The sequence below is a fragment of the Ptychodera flava genome, chromosome 10, assembly GCF_041260155.1.
Source record: "Ptychodera flava strain L36383 chromosome 10, AS_Pfla_20210202, whole genome shotgun sequence".
Taxonomy (NCBI): Eukaryota; Metazoa; Hemichordata; class Enteropneusta; family Ptychoderidae; genus Ptychodera; species Ptychodera flava.
The window spans coordinates 9,309,704-9,329,328 of NC_091937.1; the positions used below are offsets into that span (position 1 = coordinate 9,309,704).

Below are 19,625 nucleotides of genomic sequence, written 5' to 3' on the forward strand. Positions count from 1 at the left end.
GGCCTCACACAAAACCAGTCGGCCACTGCTTCCAACCCAAAAGAGTTGGTCACAGTAACCGACTTAGATGTTGCAATTCTGTGCGCGACCGAGCAACACGGTGTGCGTGGAGCAGACGACACACAGACACAGTACACACACATATAGTAATCGGAAAAGCACGAAGCTTTTTACTGAGCTATCAGACAGATTCGGGGACAAGTAAATATCCACCAGCAATACTGTCCACTCAGGTTAAAGAAATATAAATTTTACTATAACCCAAACGGGATTCGAACCCCCACACACTCACGGCAACATCGCCTAGCTGATAGGCCTCACACAAAAATGAGTTTACTAGAAAATACATAGTGGCACTTAACATTAGTTTAAAATTGAGTGTCACACGGCGGTATTTCTAGATACCCGCCATATTTGAATCGATGATGAAAGTGGTGAATTCTGGGATATCTTCAAAGCGGCGTGCTGGAGATCATTGCAATTGAAGCCCCCTCCCACACACACACACACACACACACACACACACACACACACACACACTCACACCATGACTACGCTGTCACCAAAAGAAACCGACGAAAACAATTGCATGAATGCGTTGACACTTTCCATTTATTTTTTCGCTGTTTAAAGTATGCTTTACTGTTAATGCACATAAAATCAGAAGTAACGGAAAGAACCTTATCAAGCAGAAAAAGGTCTCTGTAGCTCGTACTTTCAACCTAACATTTAGATACATAGACGATGTTATTTCATTGAATAACTCTGAATTCAGTAAATATCTCGCTATGATTTATCCTCCAGAATTGGAGATTAAAGAAACTACAGAAACGGCCTCTTCTGCTTCATATCTGGACATTTTACTTGAATTTGACTCCAATGGTCACCTTTCTACTAGGCTATATGACAAGAGAGATGATTTCAACTTTAGTATAATTAATTTTCCACACCTCATCAGTAATATTCCACTCTCACCTGCTTATGGGGTATACATTTCCCAGCTTATACGATATACAAGAGCATGCAGTTCATATGGTGATTTTGTAGAGAGACATGGCCATCTCTCTTTCAAACTGTTAAATCAAGGTTACACCAGAGCAAGACTTGTCTCTACATTCAAACGCTTTTTTGGCAGGTATCGCAAGCTGGTAGATAAATACAATATCTCTCTCGACAAATGATCACTGATGGCATCGGTGACATTGGGCCTTAGTTAGTGACCACTACCTATCTGACTTACAGATTGATATATGGCGGGTGCCACATGTGGGGCAGGATGCGCTTACTATTTTCGAAACACCTGACATCACTTCTTGGTCTTTTGGCCAGAGGTCCATATATCTTTCTTTCATGAATTTGACTTTGTTTGTACCGTCTATTTACTGTCTGTTCTGTGCTGTTTTGTGTCTATGTTTACAACTATTGTCTTACAAATTTTGACCTAGTGTTATGGATTATGGATTGGTATGATTGCGATTATTTCAATATGTTAAGTGGGGTAAACAGTGTCACAACTGGGAATTAGTTGACAGGATGTTGCAAAACATTTTTTCATACTATCCTAACACTAATAGATATATCACCGGTACCATATTTCATAAAGTTTAATGCAGTATTTACAACACTATGAGATCAACATCTGTATCAAGTTTCATCAAATTTGACGTTGTATTTGTGGATATATCCCTCTAATTAGGAAAGTTCATTACATACGCAATTACAAATTAATTAAAATGACACTGATAAATGTCTTTTTCACTGTTAAAGCAATGTGAGCTTAACATCTGTACAAAGTTTCATCAAATTTGATGCAGTATTTCTTGACATATCAGCCTAATTATGAAACTTCAATAATTGACATGATACTGCTACCGTGAAACAAATGACGAGCATGTATGAAATAGGTTAGTGTCCTTGTACCAACTTTTAATGATACTGGTGGAAATATGTCTGAGTTATGGCTCAGTACATGAAAAAATCGTACCAAAATCGCCGCCACGCAGCGATGTTTGATCTTACTGTTTAAAAAATCAACACGTATTTGTATGACATAAGTCAATGTCAAGGCACAAACTTTGAGTAAAATAAGTTGAGACTTGCCAGAGTTATGGCTCTCGACATGAAAAAACCATAACAAAGTTGCAACCATGTGGCCATATCGGACCATATTGAGAAAAAAATCGAAGTACATATGTATACTATAAGTCAATGTCCTTGTACCAACTTTGAATAAATTTGCTTGATACATGTCTGAGTTATGGTTCAGGACATGGAAAATCGAAAAAAAGGCCAATGTGGTTTCTGTAGGTGACATGACAGTAGTGAATATCTGATGATACACACTCAATCCTAAACTTTAAATTTACGTCACACAGTTTCACGATGAACTTAACTATGGCAGTGAAGCTACTATCTTCTAGCTGCTCATTGTGAACCAATACATGGGTTACAATGTGGTTTCTTCTAACTTGTGGCTCTAAAATGAATGTCAGACTCAAAAACCAGGTCTGCACTTTTTAGTCTCTGTTGTGACAGTTCCATTATGTTGACTGTGTTCCGTCTTGTATCAGCATCGTAGCTGTTATGGGTTTTTTACGAGCAAGGGACAGGAAATCAGAGCAGACGACGATCAGTACGTTAACACTAACTCGACATGTTTTATTCCTCAAACTTGACTTCTCATGTCAACTCTAGAGGGCGACATACAACATACAACTTCCATAACATCGCCCTTTTTTTTGTAGAACTAAATGAGTTTTTCTATGGAAATGTCAGTAGCTCATGTTTGTTTTAGCCCTAAAAGAGTCTGTGTGCTCAATATAAGAATTCAAATGTCAAGTATGGACAAATTATGAACAACATCAACAAATCATGGAAATGCAAATAGTTGAGGTAAACTGACTTCAAATAGATGCAAATAACTAAAACTGTGTATAAAATGAGTGCACTAGGCCATCACAAAATCTTCATATGTACGGTGTTGCCTCATCTTGACGCGTCCAGGATACAGTAACGATACATGTCATTATATGATTGTTATCTTGCTGTCTTGCTGTTCGGGTACATTACAACTTGAGAATCAATTTCATTTAGCAACACTGTATATAAATCTGGATGATATGACTGACCTTATTTGCAGGTGGGCATTGCAACGTAAATTACTTAAGTTTTAAAAAGCGAACTGAATAGGGCTAAATAAGATTTTCAGTAAAACGTTGGTATTTTGAAATAATATCCAAATTAACGAAGCAAACTAATAATCAGCAAAGGCAAAGAAATATATATAATCACATATCTATTGAAAATATTAACAAATTTCAAAGTAGCGGTAACGTAAGTTACATTTGTGAAGGAGCACTCGTTATAAAATCACATTTGATATTTTAAAGCTTGTTAAAGTACTATGTAGTAAACAACAAAGTTGCGACTTCCTAATATTATAACATACTGTAATTTTCTAATAGATAATATTTAGTTGCAATAACCGTAATTTAGATTACAATTATATGTGACAAGAATGTGTTCTTGGTTTTTTTTCAACATCGCCATGGGCAATATGTCTACTATTTGCAGAATGAGGAAAGCAAGAGTAGAAATTCATAGAGCCTAAGGAGAATGAAAAGTGACCTAAAGAGGGGAGAATTTTTTAGAGGAAGGATAGGGAGCGTGTCAAGAAGTATGTATACTACAACCCAGTAAAATAGTTAAAGTCAGAGGGCAGCACAGCAAAGACAAAAGAAATTCCACAAAGTCAATGCAGTTGTTGTCGGAGAAGACAGAAAGTCAAAAAAGCACTCAGTAATATGTCAGTCACAGAATACGACAAGGAAAATTGCTCGGGTCAAGGCTCTCATTGAAAGATGTATTGTGCTGTATTGAGCAAAAGTAAAAAATAAAAGTGGAAGAGTTCTGCATGTAAGCTCATTAACAGATGAACTAGCACAAAAAGAAGTTTTGCTATGGAAAAGGATGAGGCAGTTCGTTAAAATACATCTAAGTTCCTTAAGTTCAACTGATCATATTTCAACAAGGGTAACTTCTTAACACTCTGGCGACTGCTTCCTTTATACTAAGGTTTGCACGACCTCGCTCAGCCGTCGGTTCGCACGAACATCTACTTTTTATCAATAACCAAACGATCTGTTCTCTCGAGAACGATCCATGAAATATTGGGCAAAGTGAGAAATGCCTCAATGTGTAGCAACGTGGGGTGTTCGTTTTTTACATATGAAAGAAAAAAAGCATTTCATGAATTTATTATCTGAATAGAATCATGAAATACATATGAAAAATGAAGTGCGAGTGAATGTTATTTGTCATCGGCGGTGTTTACTGTTTCTCTGCCTGGGAAACATGCGTCCGTTCGTGTGACCTCAAAGTGTTTATACTGTACGCAAACATTAGAAATTTTAGACGGCACATCTGTTGCCGCTGACGTCAAACATTGGTTCGTAAAGCTCATCTCTTTCTCTCGCTTGTATATTACAGGCAGTGAGAAACCACGATGCAACAAGAAATAGAGCGTAGACAGGAATACTACGAAACGAGTATTGCCGGTGGTACCGTGAACAGACCATACACAGACGTACGAACTGGTAATTTCGATCTTTTACCGGAGTTCATTGGTCCAGAGCCGGGGCTTATCAACCCGCTGCCAGACGATGCTTCAGAAGTCGAATGGTTTTGCAAATATTCGACGAGGATCTGATAAGATTCATAACCCGATGCACTAATCGTTACGCTAGACAGAGGAGAAGGGCAAATGCCAGGGAACGGCAAAGATCGGCCTGGACACCGACGACAGTTGTCGAAATGAGAGCATTCATTGGAGTGATGGTGCTGTTCGGAATTTGCTGGCAGCCTGAAATCCAGCTGTATTGGTCGGACCATGTTTGCTTCGGTCATAATTTCGTCAAGAGAACTTTTTCCCGTGATCGCTTCAAGCTACTGATGCGATATTTATACTACAGCACACAGCCGTACTGTGCTCGTAACACAGCCATGTATACAGCCCAAAAATAAGTGAGAAACGGGATAGAATGTTGAAAGTACGAAATGTCATTGATCGAGTGAATGCAAACAGCCGAATGCACCGGAGCCCGATGTGCGAACTGGCAATCGACGAAGGAGTCATCCCCTACCGGGGCCGCACAAAGAATGTTCTCTACAATCCAGCAAAACCGCACAAATATGGAATGAGAGTTTACACTCTCAGTGAGTCCGCCACGGGTTATGTTTTCAACGACGAAGTCCATCAACCTGTCGCTGATAACTGTCATCACCCGCTTGATCCCGATGCTGCAGACGACCCCCGAGTTTTCAGAGGAAATAGACCTGGGAAAGTTGTTTCCCGGCTGATTCGACCTTACTATGAGTTAGGACATCATGTCATTATGGACTCATATTACACTTCTGCCCCGTTGTTTGACCATCTCTACGTGCATAATATTGCTGCCACGGGAACCTGCAGAATGTACACCTTAGGCTTACCCGATGAAGTAAAGAATGCCGAAAACTATGATCCACAAGTCGTACCGCCTGATGCTGACGACGAAGAGCGATGGCCACGTGGTAGTTTCTCGGTATTTCAAGACGGCGCAATGACAGTATGTGCCTGGAAAGACACAAAAATGGTGAAATTTATGAGTATGGCAGTCTCTGCACGGAGACCGAATCGAGCGCTAGTGAGGCGCCGATGTAAAGATAAAAGAACCGGTGCTTTGAACGACTTGAAGTACTATGCCCGAACGTTGCTGTAATGTACAATCAGTACTTCAGAGGTGTGACTTGACCGATCAACAGCTGGCTTACTACACGCCAGGTCGATCATCGCCACGGTGGCACAGAGCTGTGTTTTACCACGAGCTGAACAAGGCACTCATGAACGCTTTCCACAACATGGCATCAGTTCATGGATACGGTCAAAGTGGATCGAGATACAGACGTCAGCTCATGTTTCGCGCCCAAGTAGCAAAACAGCTGATCGGTAATTTCTCATCTCGGCAACGTCCCCCAAGAGGAACTAGTCTGACGGCTCCACGTCTCATTCCTACCAATGTTGAAAGAGTTGGTCATCGAATGGGTCGCAATCCGGACGGAAGACGTAGTTGCGTGATGTGTCGACGTGCAGGACGGATAGTAGGCCATGGAACTCGTCCCAATCGTGTTCATGAGACAATCAACTGTTGCCTCACCTGCCAGTTACCACTGTGTCACCCACGGTACAGACAAGCGTGCTGGCGAGAGCACAATGTGTGAATGCCGTTTGCAGAGGACCGCAGAACTTGACTATGCACGGACTGAACATTTGTCGGTATTACAACCCTTTATTACACAGTTGACAAGGAAATAAAAAAACATTCACTCGCAAACTATCGGTGAGTACGATGTACTTTTGTGTGTGGTTGTGAAGTGAATGATTGAGTCTAACACGTTTGCATTTGGGGTAAAGATCGAGTTACAACGATGATTGCATCGGACGATCGCAAGACAAGGTCTCAGCCAGAGCAGTTCCTGTTTTGGCAGAGAGCGAGTCGGTGTGCGATGAAAAATGCATCTGAGTAGCTAACAGTCGATTTCCCCGGTCTGTAATCTCTCAAATGCGTAATAAAAATATTTTTTATTATGCAAATAGTATTCGACATTTACATACGGCTCCCTAGGCTGTACGAACCTCGAATACATCAACACAGTAAAGATCACATGTCAGCTCAGGGTAGTTCAGACCATAACTGCTCAAACTGACAGCTGCGGACCGACAAACATGGAAACATGAGATCGGCCTTGTGGGAACCCGTCGCCTCAGTGTTAATGTAATGAAGCTGCTACAATACTGACATTGTTATTAAGAGAATGATATTTCTGAATTCTCAGACAATTATTTACCGCATGTTGCGTTTCGAAATGTGTTCGGTAGCATTTGCCTTTCTTGTTAGTATGATTGATTATAGCCCTTTACTCTATATCTATATGAAAATGACGATTAAACTTTGTATTTCTACATTTATTTCCCCAAGCAAAGTCGATGACTTTTCAACTTTACATTTCTATGAGGCAATCGGAATTAATATGTAATTTACGTATTATCATTCAAGATCGACTTTACCGTGAATATAACTGTGGCAGATAGCTGACAACTGCTGCAGAGGACCACAAAAATGTTAGTTCATCCGATATTTATGTAACCCAGGTAGTTAAACTGTCAGTCAACTAAACCTGGACCCACGTTCATATTACACAATCAACAACAAAGGAAAGAATGATTATCGTACAATTTGCGTTGCAGTTTAACGTTGAGGTTTATTTCACTACACACTAATGATGATAAAAAGTCTACAATGATTAGCCGGCAATACTGTTTAAACATTCAGAAACTCTAGACACGCCCCTATCCAAGGTCGTATCAATTACAGTGTTTACTCAATAGACACTCTCCAGAATTGTTCAGGGTTCAGAGTCCACGTCGATCCTGTTGCTACGGTTACGAATTCCTTGATGTAACCTCTTCCAGTTCGGGTGGGAAACTGATTCACACAAAACGTCCTCCAGACAGTTCTCCTTTGGGATTAACTCATTAGCAGTCCAAACGCTTCCGTCAATGGGTTGGTATGTCGGGAAACTAGAAGTTCATAAGCCATGCAAAAAGACAAAAAGCACTTACAAGTTACATAAGCTCTTTGAGTCAGCAGATCGTGATATCAGCTGGATCTTAATCCATGGCATGGCAATGCCATTCTAGTCACTATGTCAAGTGAACAAATTCATTTTCTGTGTAACTATTGGTATTCAAAAATCAAAACAAAAAGTACACAGCTACTAAACAAATCAATCTATTGCTGTGGAAGCTTGAGATTCAGAATGGCTCACAGTCCAATCGGAAAGCACATGGCCTCTCCAATTTACCTCACAATGGGTGTGGTCTCAAACTTCAAAAAAAATACACCTTGAAAACACGTTACAAATTCAGTATTGCAACAAATGTGAAAACCTACCTAGAAGTTCATAAGCCATGCAAAAAGACCAACCACGTCGTCTTGGTTACTGGCAAGAAGAACTAATTCCCTTAGACCGAGTCTCTGCCCGCACAAACCACCACTCCACGCAGTATCTGTCTGCTCGCAGTGCATTGTGGGAGATAACGGCAATCAAGGAATTCCATCTGATTACTCAACTGTCAGATGGGATGGAAGATCAAATCACGTGACTTACTTCGTAACCGGGTTACATTTATGAAATCATTTGAATTGCAAAGTGTTTTACATAAATGTTGGAATTTGATGGATGAAACATTCCATTTGATGGATAAAACATTCCATAATCCCTCCTAAGAGAGATTAGATAACATACCGTTTGAATCAAAGTGATTTAGTTGTTAACAGAAAGATTGATATGATAAAGTCAATTTGTTCCTTTGATATTAATTATGACAAAACAAAATGTTTAAAGATGACAAGATCCATGTAACTTGTGATAGTTTCTTTAATTTACGTTACCACCGACAATATTGACGTAATCTACGTTACAACTTTCTAGGGCCATATAAATGTTTTATTAACAACGTTACGCAGTTGTTAATCTCAGTGTTCTTAATTCGTACTCAATGCAACACAATTAAACAAACAAACATTTAAAGCGAAACTATAGTCACTTTTATATATCATAAAAGATAATATGAGAGTTCATGAAAATTTTGTTCAGATTGATGGTATCACGAACTTGGCAGTATTGTTTGTCTATCAACATTGTGTTGTAAGCGTTTATTACCTATTTCTTGAAGGCTATGGGTAACTTGCTTTTAAATGAAAACATTATTTTCCAAAATATCTGTGGCTACTTTAATGGGTATAACTATTTCAAAAACATTCCTTGGTAACGTAAATTACTCGTTAAATTTGCAGACTTATAATTAAATAGCACGAAAAATAAAAACTTAGTTGATTTATGTGTGGAAAATTTGCACATTAGCGCAAAGTCATGTCCCTAATACTCAGGATATAAAACTATACTGATTAGCCGACATCAAATACAAAACCATTTTAACCTCCACTTTGTCCACTTTAACTGAGAATCAGTGATGACACGATTACCCTTACCAAATTCTCGTCACAAAAGGTATAGCTTAGGTATCTCTTTGGTATACCAGAGGTATACCAAAGCACTTCTGGTATACTCCTGGTATACCAGATGAGTACCTATTTTCAAGGTCGATTTTTGATACAGTGTACCAAAGCTGTACCTCAGTAATCAGGTATAAATCAGGTATACCTAACATGTACCAGTTCATTTTAGGTAGGAAACAGGTAGTACCTATTATGTACCTCTTCTACTATGTATGGTCAAGTTGAAGACTGGTATACCAGAAATATACCAATCCATGACTTAGTATTTTTTTTGCCATGCCAGTCTGCTTGTACAGTGCATGTCGATGAAAAATCTTGTGATATATACCTGAAATGTCTCTGCCTGTTTGACTGATTCCTATATTATTGCTGCAAATATGAAGTAACTGTATTTCATTACCAGGCAGTACAGTGTGTGACCGGTCATATTCAAGCAATGCAAAATTTATCTTTCATTTATATTCATTTATTTTTAAAAACCCAATGAACCATATTAATTAAATTGTAAACGCAAATCTGCTCCTAAAAATCGATAAAACTGAGCAACATTGCTATTTTAGGATGGGGATTGCATTTGTAGTGACATTAACAATGTCATTTAATTTGGTTGGGTAAATCATGGTTTGATCAACAGCAGAATTTTTCGGAAAACAAATTATTAAAACAGGGACTTGTCTGTCTTGCAAGTCTAGCCCTGTAGTTTCTCATAATATTTCACACCAAAATTACAATGCAGTTTCAAACGAAATACGTTTATCTGTACGTACAACGTCTTTGTAAATGAGCAGCAAGGACAGGTCGTAGAGTTTTAATCAATACCACAAATTTGTACCTTACAAATGTCGACGGACGAGAACTTTTCATTTAAGAAACAGACAAGTTAATGTCAATGCATTCAATGTCTAAAGCAAGGACCCGTTACCTCAAGCACAGCATGTGACCGCGGTCGTATTACAACTCTGAGCAAAGATCCGTACAGTCATTTTAGGATGCCCTTCATGCCTTCATGGTCTGCTGTCTCCGCTCCCTGCAGTGATGTCCCTAACAAAATCTAGCCATCTGATGACATGGATTAAAATGAAGGCTTTTATCTATGTTTCCAGCATCAGAGCTATTGCCAATCACACATTTGAAGTTTAGGATACTACATCCCGAGCTGCTAAACGAAAATCCAGTATGCTACTTTGCCAATATAATGTCCAACGCGTTTTGTTTTGCCGGCCCAGCTGTGAGCAGCCATCTTGTTTACTCTCAGGTCATGGGTTCATCAAGTTCACTTCGCGCATTGATATTGATTCTTCGTGCTGAAAGAATTTTACTCTCTTCGTAGTCTTTCTATCATTCAAATCAACCATTTTTATTCATGTAATAAATTGATTGCTATATTTAATATGAAACATAACAGATTTGTGCAGATGTAGAGTCAAGTCCATGCGTTTAAAAATGGAACTATTTTATCGATCGCGTAATGATTTATAGATAGCACTTCCGTGAATGTCATGAGGCTCAATCGGCGCGAATTTAGATTTTAGTGTTGTCGGCTGTGTATTTGTGATCAGGGAGTTATCTTATGGACAATTTTGTGATCTTTCTATGGAATTACCACCCAAATGATATCATAGTGTCGCAAAAAACGTGTATACAGTATCAGGGACAGACAGAGTTCAAAATTTCTGCACGCGAAAAGCAGGAAAAATTCTGACTATATTTTCTCATATATGACACACAACGGAGACACGGAGAGACCTCACTGCAAATGGGAACCATCCAGCGTCTATCCTGCCAGCCGATCAGAATGTAAGTCAATGTGCTGTCTATTTACACATCGCTATTATGTTCTGTAACCCTTGTATTGCTATGTTAAACAACAGATGCGTTTTGTTGAGTACGGATTCATACAGAATTCATTTGTTTCACAACAGCTGTACATTGTCGCCATCGGTATGTAAACATGATGCTCCTCCGTTTCTAGCTCCTTGTAAACAGCATACTGCGAGTTGTTAGCTGTCCATTTTAATCATTATTTATAAATGATCATAATTATTTATGCATTTGGTTTCTCCGCTTCAATTTTCCAACTTGCTTTTGTCTCATTTTCAAATAATTACAGATTTCTTTCATCAAATTACGATGTTCACAGGTTTTGGTCAAACAAGAAAGACTACGTTACACTCTATCCTCAATGATTTGTATTTTGCAGAATGCATTGCTGGTGCTGTAAACGGACAAGAAATACAGAGAGCAAGAAAGCCAAATCACAGCCTTTGACAGTAATATAAGTGTTACATGAAACTTCATATGTCAAATGAATGTCTTTTGAAGACACTTAAGTTGCATGAAATGAGCATGGCATTAGAAAATAAATCATACCACAAATTGAATTTAACCTTTTTTTCTCTGTTGTCTTTTTAATAATACCTTTATTTGCTAATAGCATGGTTTCTTGTGATGCTGGTATTTCAAAGCTTAGTCGGATAAACATATCTTGTGCTGTCAACAATCTGTTAAATTTGTCAGCTTCTCATTCTCAATCATGTCATTATCGTTGGCATTGGCCAATTGTCTACAAAAGTGTTTTTACAACTTCTATGTGCTTATCATCTGAACTGAATTTATTATTGTAAGAGAAGAGAAAAAATGATGAAACTTATGGTACAATGCATAATTTTTGCTGTCACCTGAGTATGTTGTTTCTTTGGTTTTCAGCATCTCTGGTTTTTCTGGTAAAGAGTCAGATCCGATCAATCTCAGGACACTTGCATACCAAAGTAGGTAATACCAGAAGTAAACCTTACAAAAACAAATGGGTATAATTTAGGTAAATGCCTGAAATTTACCTATTGTGTTTACATAGTTCAGATCGTTTGAACTATGTAAACAAAATAGGTACATTACAGGTATAATACCTAAATTATGCCTATTTGTTTTGGTAAGGTATATTTCTGGTATACCTATTTTGGGACGCACGTGTCCAAATCTGGACAATTGCAGGTATACCTACATTGTACCTATTTGGTATACCTGAGGTATACCTGTGGTTTAAAAAAGAGCCTACCTCAGGTAGTTCAGATGTGGACACTTTTGCCAACAACAGGTATATCTGAGGTATACCTGTTTTTGGCAAAAGTGTCCAAATCTGGACTACCCGAGGTAGGCTCTTTTTTAAACCAAGGTATACCTCTGGTATACCAAACATGTACCTACTTGGTCTGAAAAAGTATACCACAGGTATGTTTTCATTGTACCAGAATTTGGTAAGGGTACCTTTGTACAGAATTCCATTCTGCACTGTGACTTCCTCTCTGTATGACCAATAGTCTCGGATGCACACAGAAACTTCCTCTCTGGTGTTTGGCCATCCTGATAAAACTGTAGTCATCAGAGTTTGAAGTGTAGGGTCCACTTGTGTCAATCTTTGGATTTGTGCCTGACTTGTATCACTGACACCTAGGTAATCAGCTTGATTGATGTACTCAATCTCTTCAAACAACTTGTCTTCTTCTTCGAACTTGAAGATCTGGTATTCTGGGATCATAGTGGTTTCTCTCGTTTGTAGAAATGCTCTGTTGAGCATGTCAGCGATGAACATCTGGCTTCCAGGCTTGTATTGCACTTTGAGGTTGTACTTTTGGAGACGCAACAGAATTCTCTGCAACCTTTCAGGAGCTCTGTGTATTGGCTTCACAAATATCAGTACCAGTGACTTTTGGTCGGTATCCACTGTAATCAAATCCTTACCATTGAGATAATAGTCTGGTGCCGAAGCACAAAACCCAAAAATTTTGGCCCCACAATGGTTCTCGGTGGTTTCTGTATCTTCAAAGCCTACTGAATCAGGATCTGCATGATGCCACCCTGGCACCCTTGGGCATTTTAATATATTCAAGATGGCCGCCAAGATGGCCACCAAATATGTAAATGGTGATATCTCAGCTCTGTGAAATGTTATCAAAATAATTTTAGTGTCGTATGCCAGGTAAACAGGGCCAAGGAATTCATTTCTTACACTGCCGAACGTGTGAAACCCTTAATTTGCATAAAAATCCAAGATGGCTGCCAAAATGACCTCAAAAAGAGGTAAAATGCCATATCTCAGCTCCATGAAGAGCTGTTGGAGTCATTACGGTCTCCTTTGCCAGGCAAACAGGGCTTAGGAGCTCATATCTTTCATTGCCTTATATGTACAACCCTTAATTTGCATAAAAATAATCCAAGATGGCTGCCAAGACGACCTCAAAAACAGTTAAAATGTCATATCTGAGCTCAATGACTAGCTGTTGGAGTCATTTTGCTCTCCTTTGCAAGGTATATTGGGTCAAGCAATTCATATCTTTCATTAGCTGACATGTGCAACCCTTAATTTGCATAAAATTTGCATAAAAATCCAAATATCTGTTTAAGTGTGTAACAAGTCATATCTCAATACACTATGCCACTGATTTTGGTGTCTTTCAGCATGTTTTACGGGACAAAGAATAGGTATATTTTGTTATATTTGCTGTAAAATCAACCATGATAATCTAAAATTGATATTTACAATCCAAGATGGCTGCTAAGCTGGTTTCCACAACAAATATCAATTTATATCTGAGCTGAAATTGCATCCTAGAGACTAATACATTAAGGGTTCAAGGCAGAAGGATAAGTGTCTTTCGTTATATAAAAAGTAAAGTATTTCAGCAAAATGCACAAATGAAAAGCAAAAATGACCACCCAGTATCAATTATGGCCACACAAATGGATGCCACAAAAACATTGAGTCGTATCTTAATCAACCAAGCAATCTTGAGACCTATTTTGTTGTGTTTGGTCAGGTTTATTGGTCGCAGGTTTTTCATTACTTGTTTTCTGAGCTGGAAAAATCTTACTTCTAATGGAAGGATTTTTTCCCACATTGCCGCTATAATGGTTTCATAAAACATTACAACAAGATTTATCTAGCATCTTCGACACAAGGTTGTATGTGTTTGGATCCATTTGAGAGGTCATTGAATTCACATTTTCATTCATATAAATTGTCAAACCATCCATTACATTAAATTATAATGAACTGTACCTTTCCATACAACGTGAAGGGTCATTTTATCATTTGTCAATCAACCACAATAAATGAGCTTCAGTTATACGAGGCGAATTTGCTGAGCATGCTTTTGCACTTGCAGAAAAGTGATTTGTTTGGTCAATTTCAGCAGGATCTTTAATATTGCTGCCCTTTAAATCTATGACCGCAAGTGGGTGTGGCAGAGTCATTCTATGAATACCTTTATCATTGCGGGTATGGTTTTCTGATTTGACAATGACGACCAGGTTTCATGTCATCCGTCAGACGTTGTACCCTAAGCTTTGCAAACGTCATGCTGCAAACAAGTGTCTAGTTTCTGCTAAAGTGTCATTCATAGGCAGCAGGAATACCAACCTCTTGCATTTGGCACCAATTCAGAACACTTTGAGCGGTTTAATTGCATTACAAACACCAATGTTAGATTTAGTGAGGTGTGAGTTGCATCTTTGCCAATCATTAAGACCCATTTTGATGAGTATGGTCATGTTTTATTAGTCGCAGAATTTGAATCTCTTGTTATCTGACCTGAAAAAAACTTTCAAGAACATTGCAAACAGGGAGTTTATCTTTTAATGCTTATAATGGTGTCAAATATTACATCATGTCTCTATCTACTAAGTAGCTTGCGAGACCAAGTTTGCGTCTTGGATACATTTTTAAGGGTCAATTGTATATAATACTGTTCAATGCAACTTATATATCAAAAGTGAAGTCAAAACATCATCGATACCCTAAAAAGAGTTGCAAAACAGGCATGTAGCCTTAACTTATATTATCATTGCTCATCTTTGAGATTGATTCTTAATATTTTGCAGCATGCTAGGTATCGAGGAACTCACTTTTCCCATTACATGAACTGTTTACCTACCATTTATCAATTAAATGAAAATATGATCTCCGGAATATCTGCCATATCATATAATATGTAATACTTCAGCTGACTGAGTATTTCATGAAATTGATTATGGTGGCATTTGGTGGCACGTTTATAATATTTATCTGTAACAATGTACCAAAATACTAATTTAAAATTTTCGACCAGAACTGTAAAATTCGGTAAGATTCTTGCACAAAATCATCCTTCATCGCTTTTGTTATTAGCAGGGCCATTAATATTGACAGTTGCTTGTTCTACTATATTCGCAGAAAATACAGATGTCACAGCCAGTTGAGTTAAAGAGCATCTGTAACTTCCTGTGGAATATGAAGGGTCACCTGCATATCCATTAGGAATGAATGTATGCTCTTCTAGGGAGCTGGTTAGCCTTGACTAAAAGTTAAATGCAAAGTGATTTGGGATCTTGATCATAAAGTAGAATAAAGATTTTGCAAAATCAACAACAAAAGAGTATTAGATAAGAGATAAATATGAATACATTGTCTCTATATATGCGGATATTATATGTTCATCAATATTTTCCTTTTTACATTTTTTCTTGTCTACGTTTATATGTATGTGTGTGCAGTTGTTATGCCCGTTATTTTTGCAGTTTTAGTGTGTTGCGGCTCCCATGACTAGCATGTAGGCCACTGCACCATAACACGACACAGCATGGGCACCTAGCAGTTGTGGCTCTTTGTATGCATACATTTTGGTTGTTGGTATGTTTCTTATCATAGTCCAATAAAGCTGTCACAAGCCATCAAAACAGTACAGGTTAGTCTGCAATCCATCTATTGGAGAAGTGATGTGATAAGAAACACGTCAGCACTGTTATGTACTTTCGGTTTCATTCCGAGACACAAGGAAAATTGCACATGCTTATCAGTATAGACCTTTTTATGTCAGGTAGTGGATTTGGACTAGTGATGAAGGTTGCTTTCGGAGGAGCAAGGTGTCTATATGTTTAATTATAAAAAACAACAACAATTCAATTAAGATTGGATAATTGGACTGCAATTAAACTGTTAAAAGTGCTTCGGATGGGTGTCAAGCGCAAAACATTCATATTCTTGATGCCCGTATGGCAGAAACTATAAAATTGTTTGCAGCATGATGATTGCAAAGCTAAGGGTGCAACTTTAGAGGGATAACATGAAAACCAAAAGCAATAAATGAAAACTCTGCGACCAATATTGTAATGTATTAGTCTCTAGGATGTAGTTTCAGCTAAGATATACCTTGATATTTGTTGTGGAACAAAACAAAGTAGGTCTAAAGAATGCTTGGTTGGTTAAGATGCGACTCAATGTTTTTGTGGCATCCCTTTTTGTGCCAATAGTTGATATTGGGTGGTCATTTTGGCTTTCAATGAAATATTTTACATTTTATATAACGAAAGAAACTTATCCTTCTGCCTTGAACCCTTAATGTATTTGTCTCTAGGATGCAATTTCAGCTACGATATACCTTGATATTGTTCTGGAAACAGCTTTGCAGCCATCTTGGATTGTAAGTATCAATTTCAGATTTTCATGTTTGATTTTACAGCAATATAACAAAAGATACCAATTCTTTGACCCCTAAAACATGCCGAAAGACACCAAAATCAGTGGCATACTGTATTGAGATATGACTTGTTACATACTGACATCTTGGATTTTTATGCAAATTAAGGGTTGCACATGACAGCTAATGAAACATATGAATTGCTTGACCCAATATACCTTGCAAAGGAGAGCAAAATGACTTCAACAGCTAGTCATTGAGCTCAGATATGACATTTTAACTGTTTTTGAGGTCGTCTTGGCAGCCATCTTGGATTATTTTATGCAAATAAGGGTTGTACATAAGAGGCAATGAAAGATATGAGTTCCTTAGCCCCATTTGCCTGGCAAAGGAGACCACAATGACTCCAACAGCTTCTCATGGAGCTGAGATATGGCATTTACCTGTTTTTGAGGTTATTTTGGCAGCCATCTTGGATTTTTATGCAAATTAAGGGTCGCACATGTTCGGCAATGAAAGAAATGAATTCCTTGGCCCTGTTTACCTAGCATACGACTCTAAAATTATTTTGATAACATTTCACAGAGCTGAGATATCACCATTTACATATTTGCGGCCATCTTGGCGGCCATCTTGAATATATTAAAATGCCCAAGGGTGCCAGGGTGGCATCATGCAGATCCTGATTCAGTAGGCTTTGAAGATACAGAAACCACCGAGAACCATTGTGGGGCCGAAATTTTTGGGTTCGACCAAAAATCAGGGTTTCGGCACCAGACTATACTGATTGTATCTCTCACAGGCAAACACTACCGCCAAACACTCTTTCTCAATCTGAGCATAGTTTTGCTCTGCATGTGACAGTGACTTCGATGCAAAGGCTACTGGTTGTCCGTTTTGCAGTAAAGTTGCACCCAACCCTTTCTCTGATGCATGACACTGTATTGTGACATCTTCCTCTACATTGTAGTACTTGAGAACTGGTGCTTGTGTCATCAGCTTTTTTATCTTTGCAAAGGCTTCCTCTTGCTGTGACTCCCATACAAACTGTGCCGTGTTTTCTATCAGTCTACGTAGCGGCTCACTGACCTCTGCCAGCCTGGGTAAAAATCTAGACAGATAATTCACACAACCATGTGAGCGTTGTACTGCTTTCTTGTTATCAGGTCTTGGCATTTCCTGAATAGCCTGTACTTTCTGTGGATCTGGTCGCAATCCCTTGCTAGTGATCAACTGGCCCATAAATGGAACTTCTGTGGGCGAAAGCCTCAACTTTTTCTTGTTGAGCTTCAAATGTACTTGTATTGCTCTTTCTAATAGACCTTTCAAATTGCTGTCATGGTTTTGTGTGTACTGCTGAACAGTATCTCCATATCCACACACAAGTATGTCATCTACAATGACATAAACTCCTGGTAGATCATCCAGAGCTTCGTGAAGACGACGTTGGAATTCTTCTGGGGCTGAAGAAATACCAAACGGCATTCTCAAATACCTGTATCTGCCAAACGGTGTCCAGAAGGTTGTCAAGTATGAGCTTTGTTGATCCAACTTGACATGATGGAACCCATATTTGGCATCAAGAACTGAAAATAACTTTGCATTTGCTAACTTTGGCAACATTTCATCCAATGTTGGCATCTGATATTTAGGACGAAGGATAGCTCGGTTTAAATCTCTTGGATCCAGACACAATCTGGGCTGGTTTGGTCTAATGACTGCTAATAAGCTACTTATCCATTCTGTGGACTCTGTAACTTTCTTTACAATGCCTTTTCGTTCCATTTCTTCTATTTTCGCTTTCAGTTTAGATTTCAATAGGACAGGTACACGTCTGGGTGTATGCTGCACTGGCTTCAAACTTGGATCTACATCTATGTGGTATTCACCTGGTAAACATCCTAAGCCTGTGAAGACATCTCTGTACTCTAATATGAGACGATCTTCATCTGTACGGTTCTTTGCTGATGATGTAACCTGACTCTGATTCACCAAGTTGACAGTAATCAGTCCCATTTCGGTGCAAGTTTCACCTGACAGTAGTGGTCTCTGGTTTCTATTTACCACCTTGAAGTTGAGCTCATATTGCTTGCCTCTATACAGACATGTAAGATCGCATTCCCCTACAGCGTTGATCAGGCTATCATCATAGAGCTTCAATTTGGCTTTGGTCAACTCCATCACTGGGTCGCCACGTTGTCTGATATCACAAAGATCAGTGAATGACAACACATTACATGAGGCACCTGTGTCTAGCTGACATTTGATTACTGTTTTTCCACTTGTATCACAGAATGTGAGCGGTATGAAGAACTGTGTCTTCCTGTCGTTTTGTACTTTACCAACGGTCTCTACAGTGAAGATGGAATCATCACTCTCTGTCTCTTCTACCTTGTGTCGATTCTGCTGTGTTTGCTGCTTCTGTCTGCAGACGGACTGAAAGCGATTTTTCTTTCTACATCTCCGACACGTCTTGCCATATGCTGGACATTTGACTTTATCCCAATCATGGGTAGTGCCACAGTATCTGCACTTGACAGGCTTGGACTGTGTTTGTTTCTGTTTCTGCTTATCTTGGGGCGGCACTGCATTACCTCTCTGCATGGGTTTCTTTGTAGGTCTACCTTTATTTCTTTTCTTTACAAAGTTGACTGGATTAACTGTACTCTCATGACCCATTTGTTTCAACTGCTGCTGTGAAACTTCACTTATTCTGAGTGACTCTATAGCTTTTTGCAGATTACATTCAGTTTCTCTGAACAATCGTGCTCTAGCTGCCAAATCTTTACAGCCCAATACCAGTCTATCTCGAATCATTTCATCTTCTAGTGTACCAAACTTGCAAGGGTCTACCAATTGGCGAAGTCTGATCACCTACTGGTCTATTGTTTCATTGGCTTGTTGCTCTGTACTCTGAAACATGTATCTCTCATACAGAATATTTCTTTTTGGCATAAAATGGGCTTGTAGCTTATCCAGTATAGCCTTCATGGTTGTCATCTCAGCCTCAGCGTGTTGCAGTCTTTTCATCATTTTCTTGCATTCATTTCCCATA

The 19,625-nt window shown here is 38.7% G+C and overlaps 1 protein-coding gene across 1 annotated transcript; it reads left to right on the forward strand.

The window, feature by feature from the left end:
- Positions 1–5,102: 5,102 nt before the first annotated feature.
- On the forward strand, positions 5,103–5,759 carry LOC139142988 (piggyBac transposable element-derived protein 4-like). Its single transcript, XM_070713181.1, has one exon. It carries the CDS (start codon positions 5,103–5,105, stop codon positions 5,757–5,759), a length of 657 nt encoding a protein of 218 aa, XP_070569282.1.
- The last annotated feature ends 13,866 nt before the right edge of the window (positions 5,760–19,625 follow it).

Coding starts and splice junctions, on each gene's coding strand:
- LOC139142988 (XM_070713181.1), top strand. CDS start 5,103: ATGTGCGAACTGGCAATCGACGAAGGAGTCATCCCCTACCGGGGCCGC.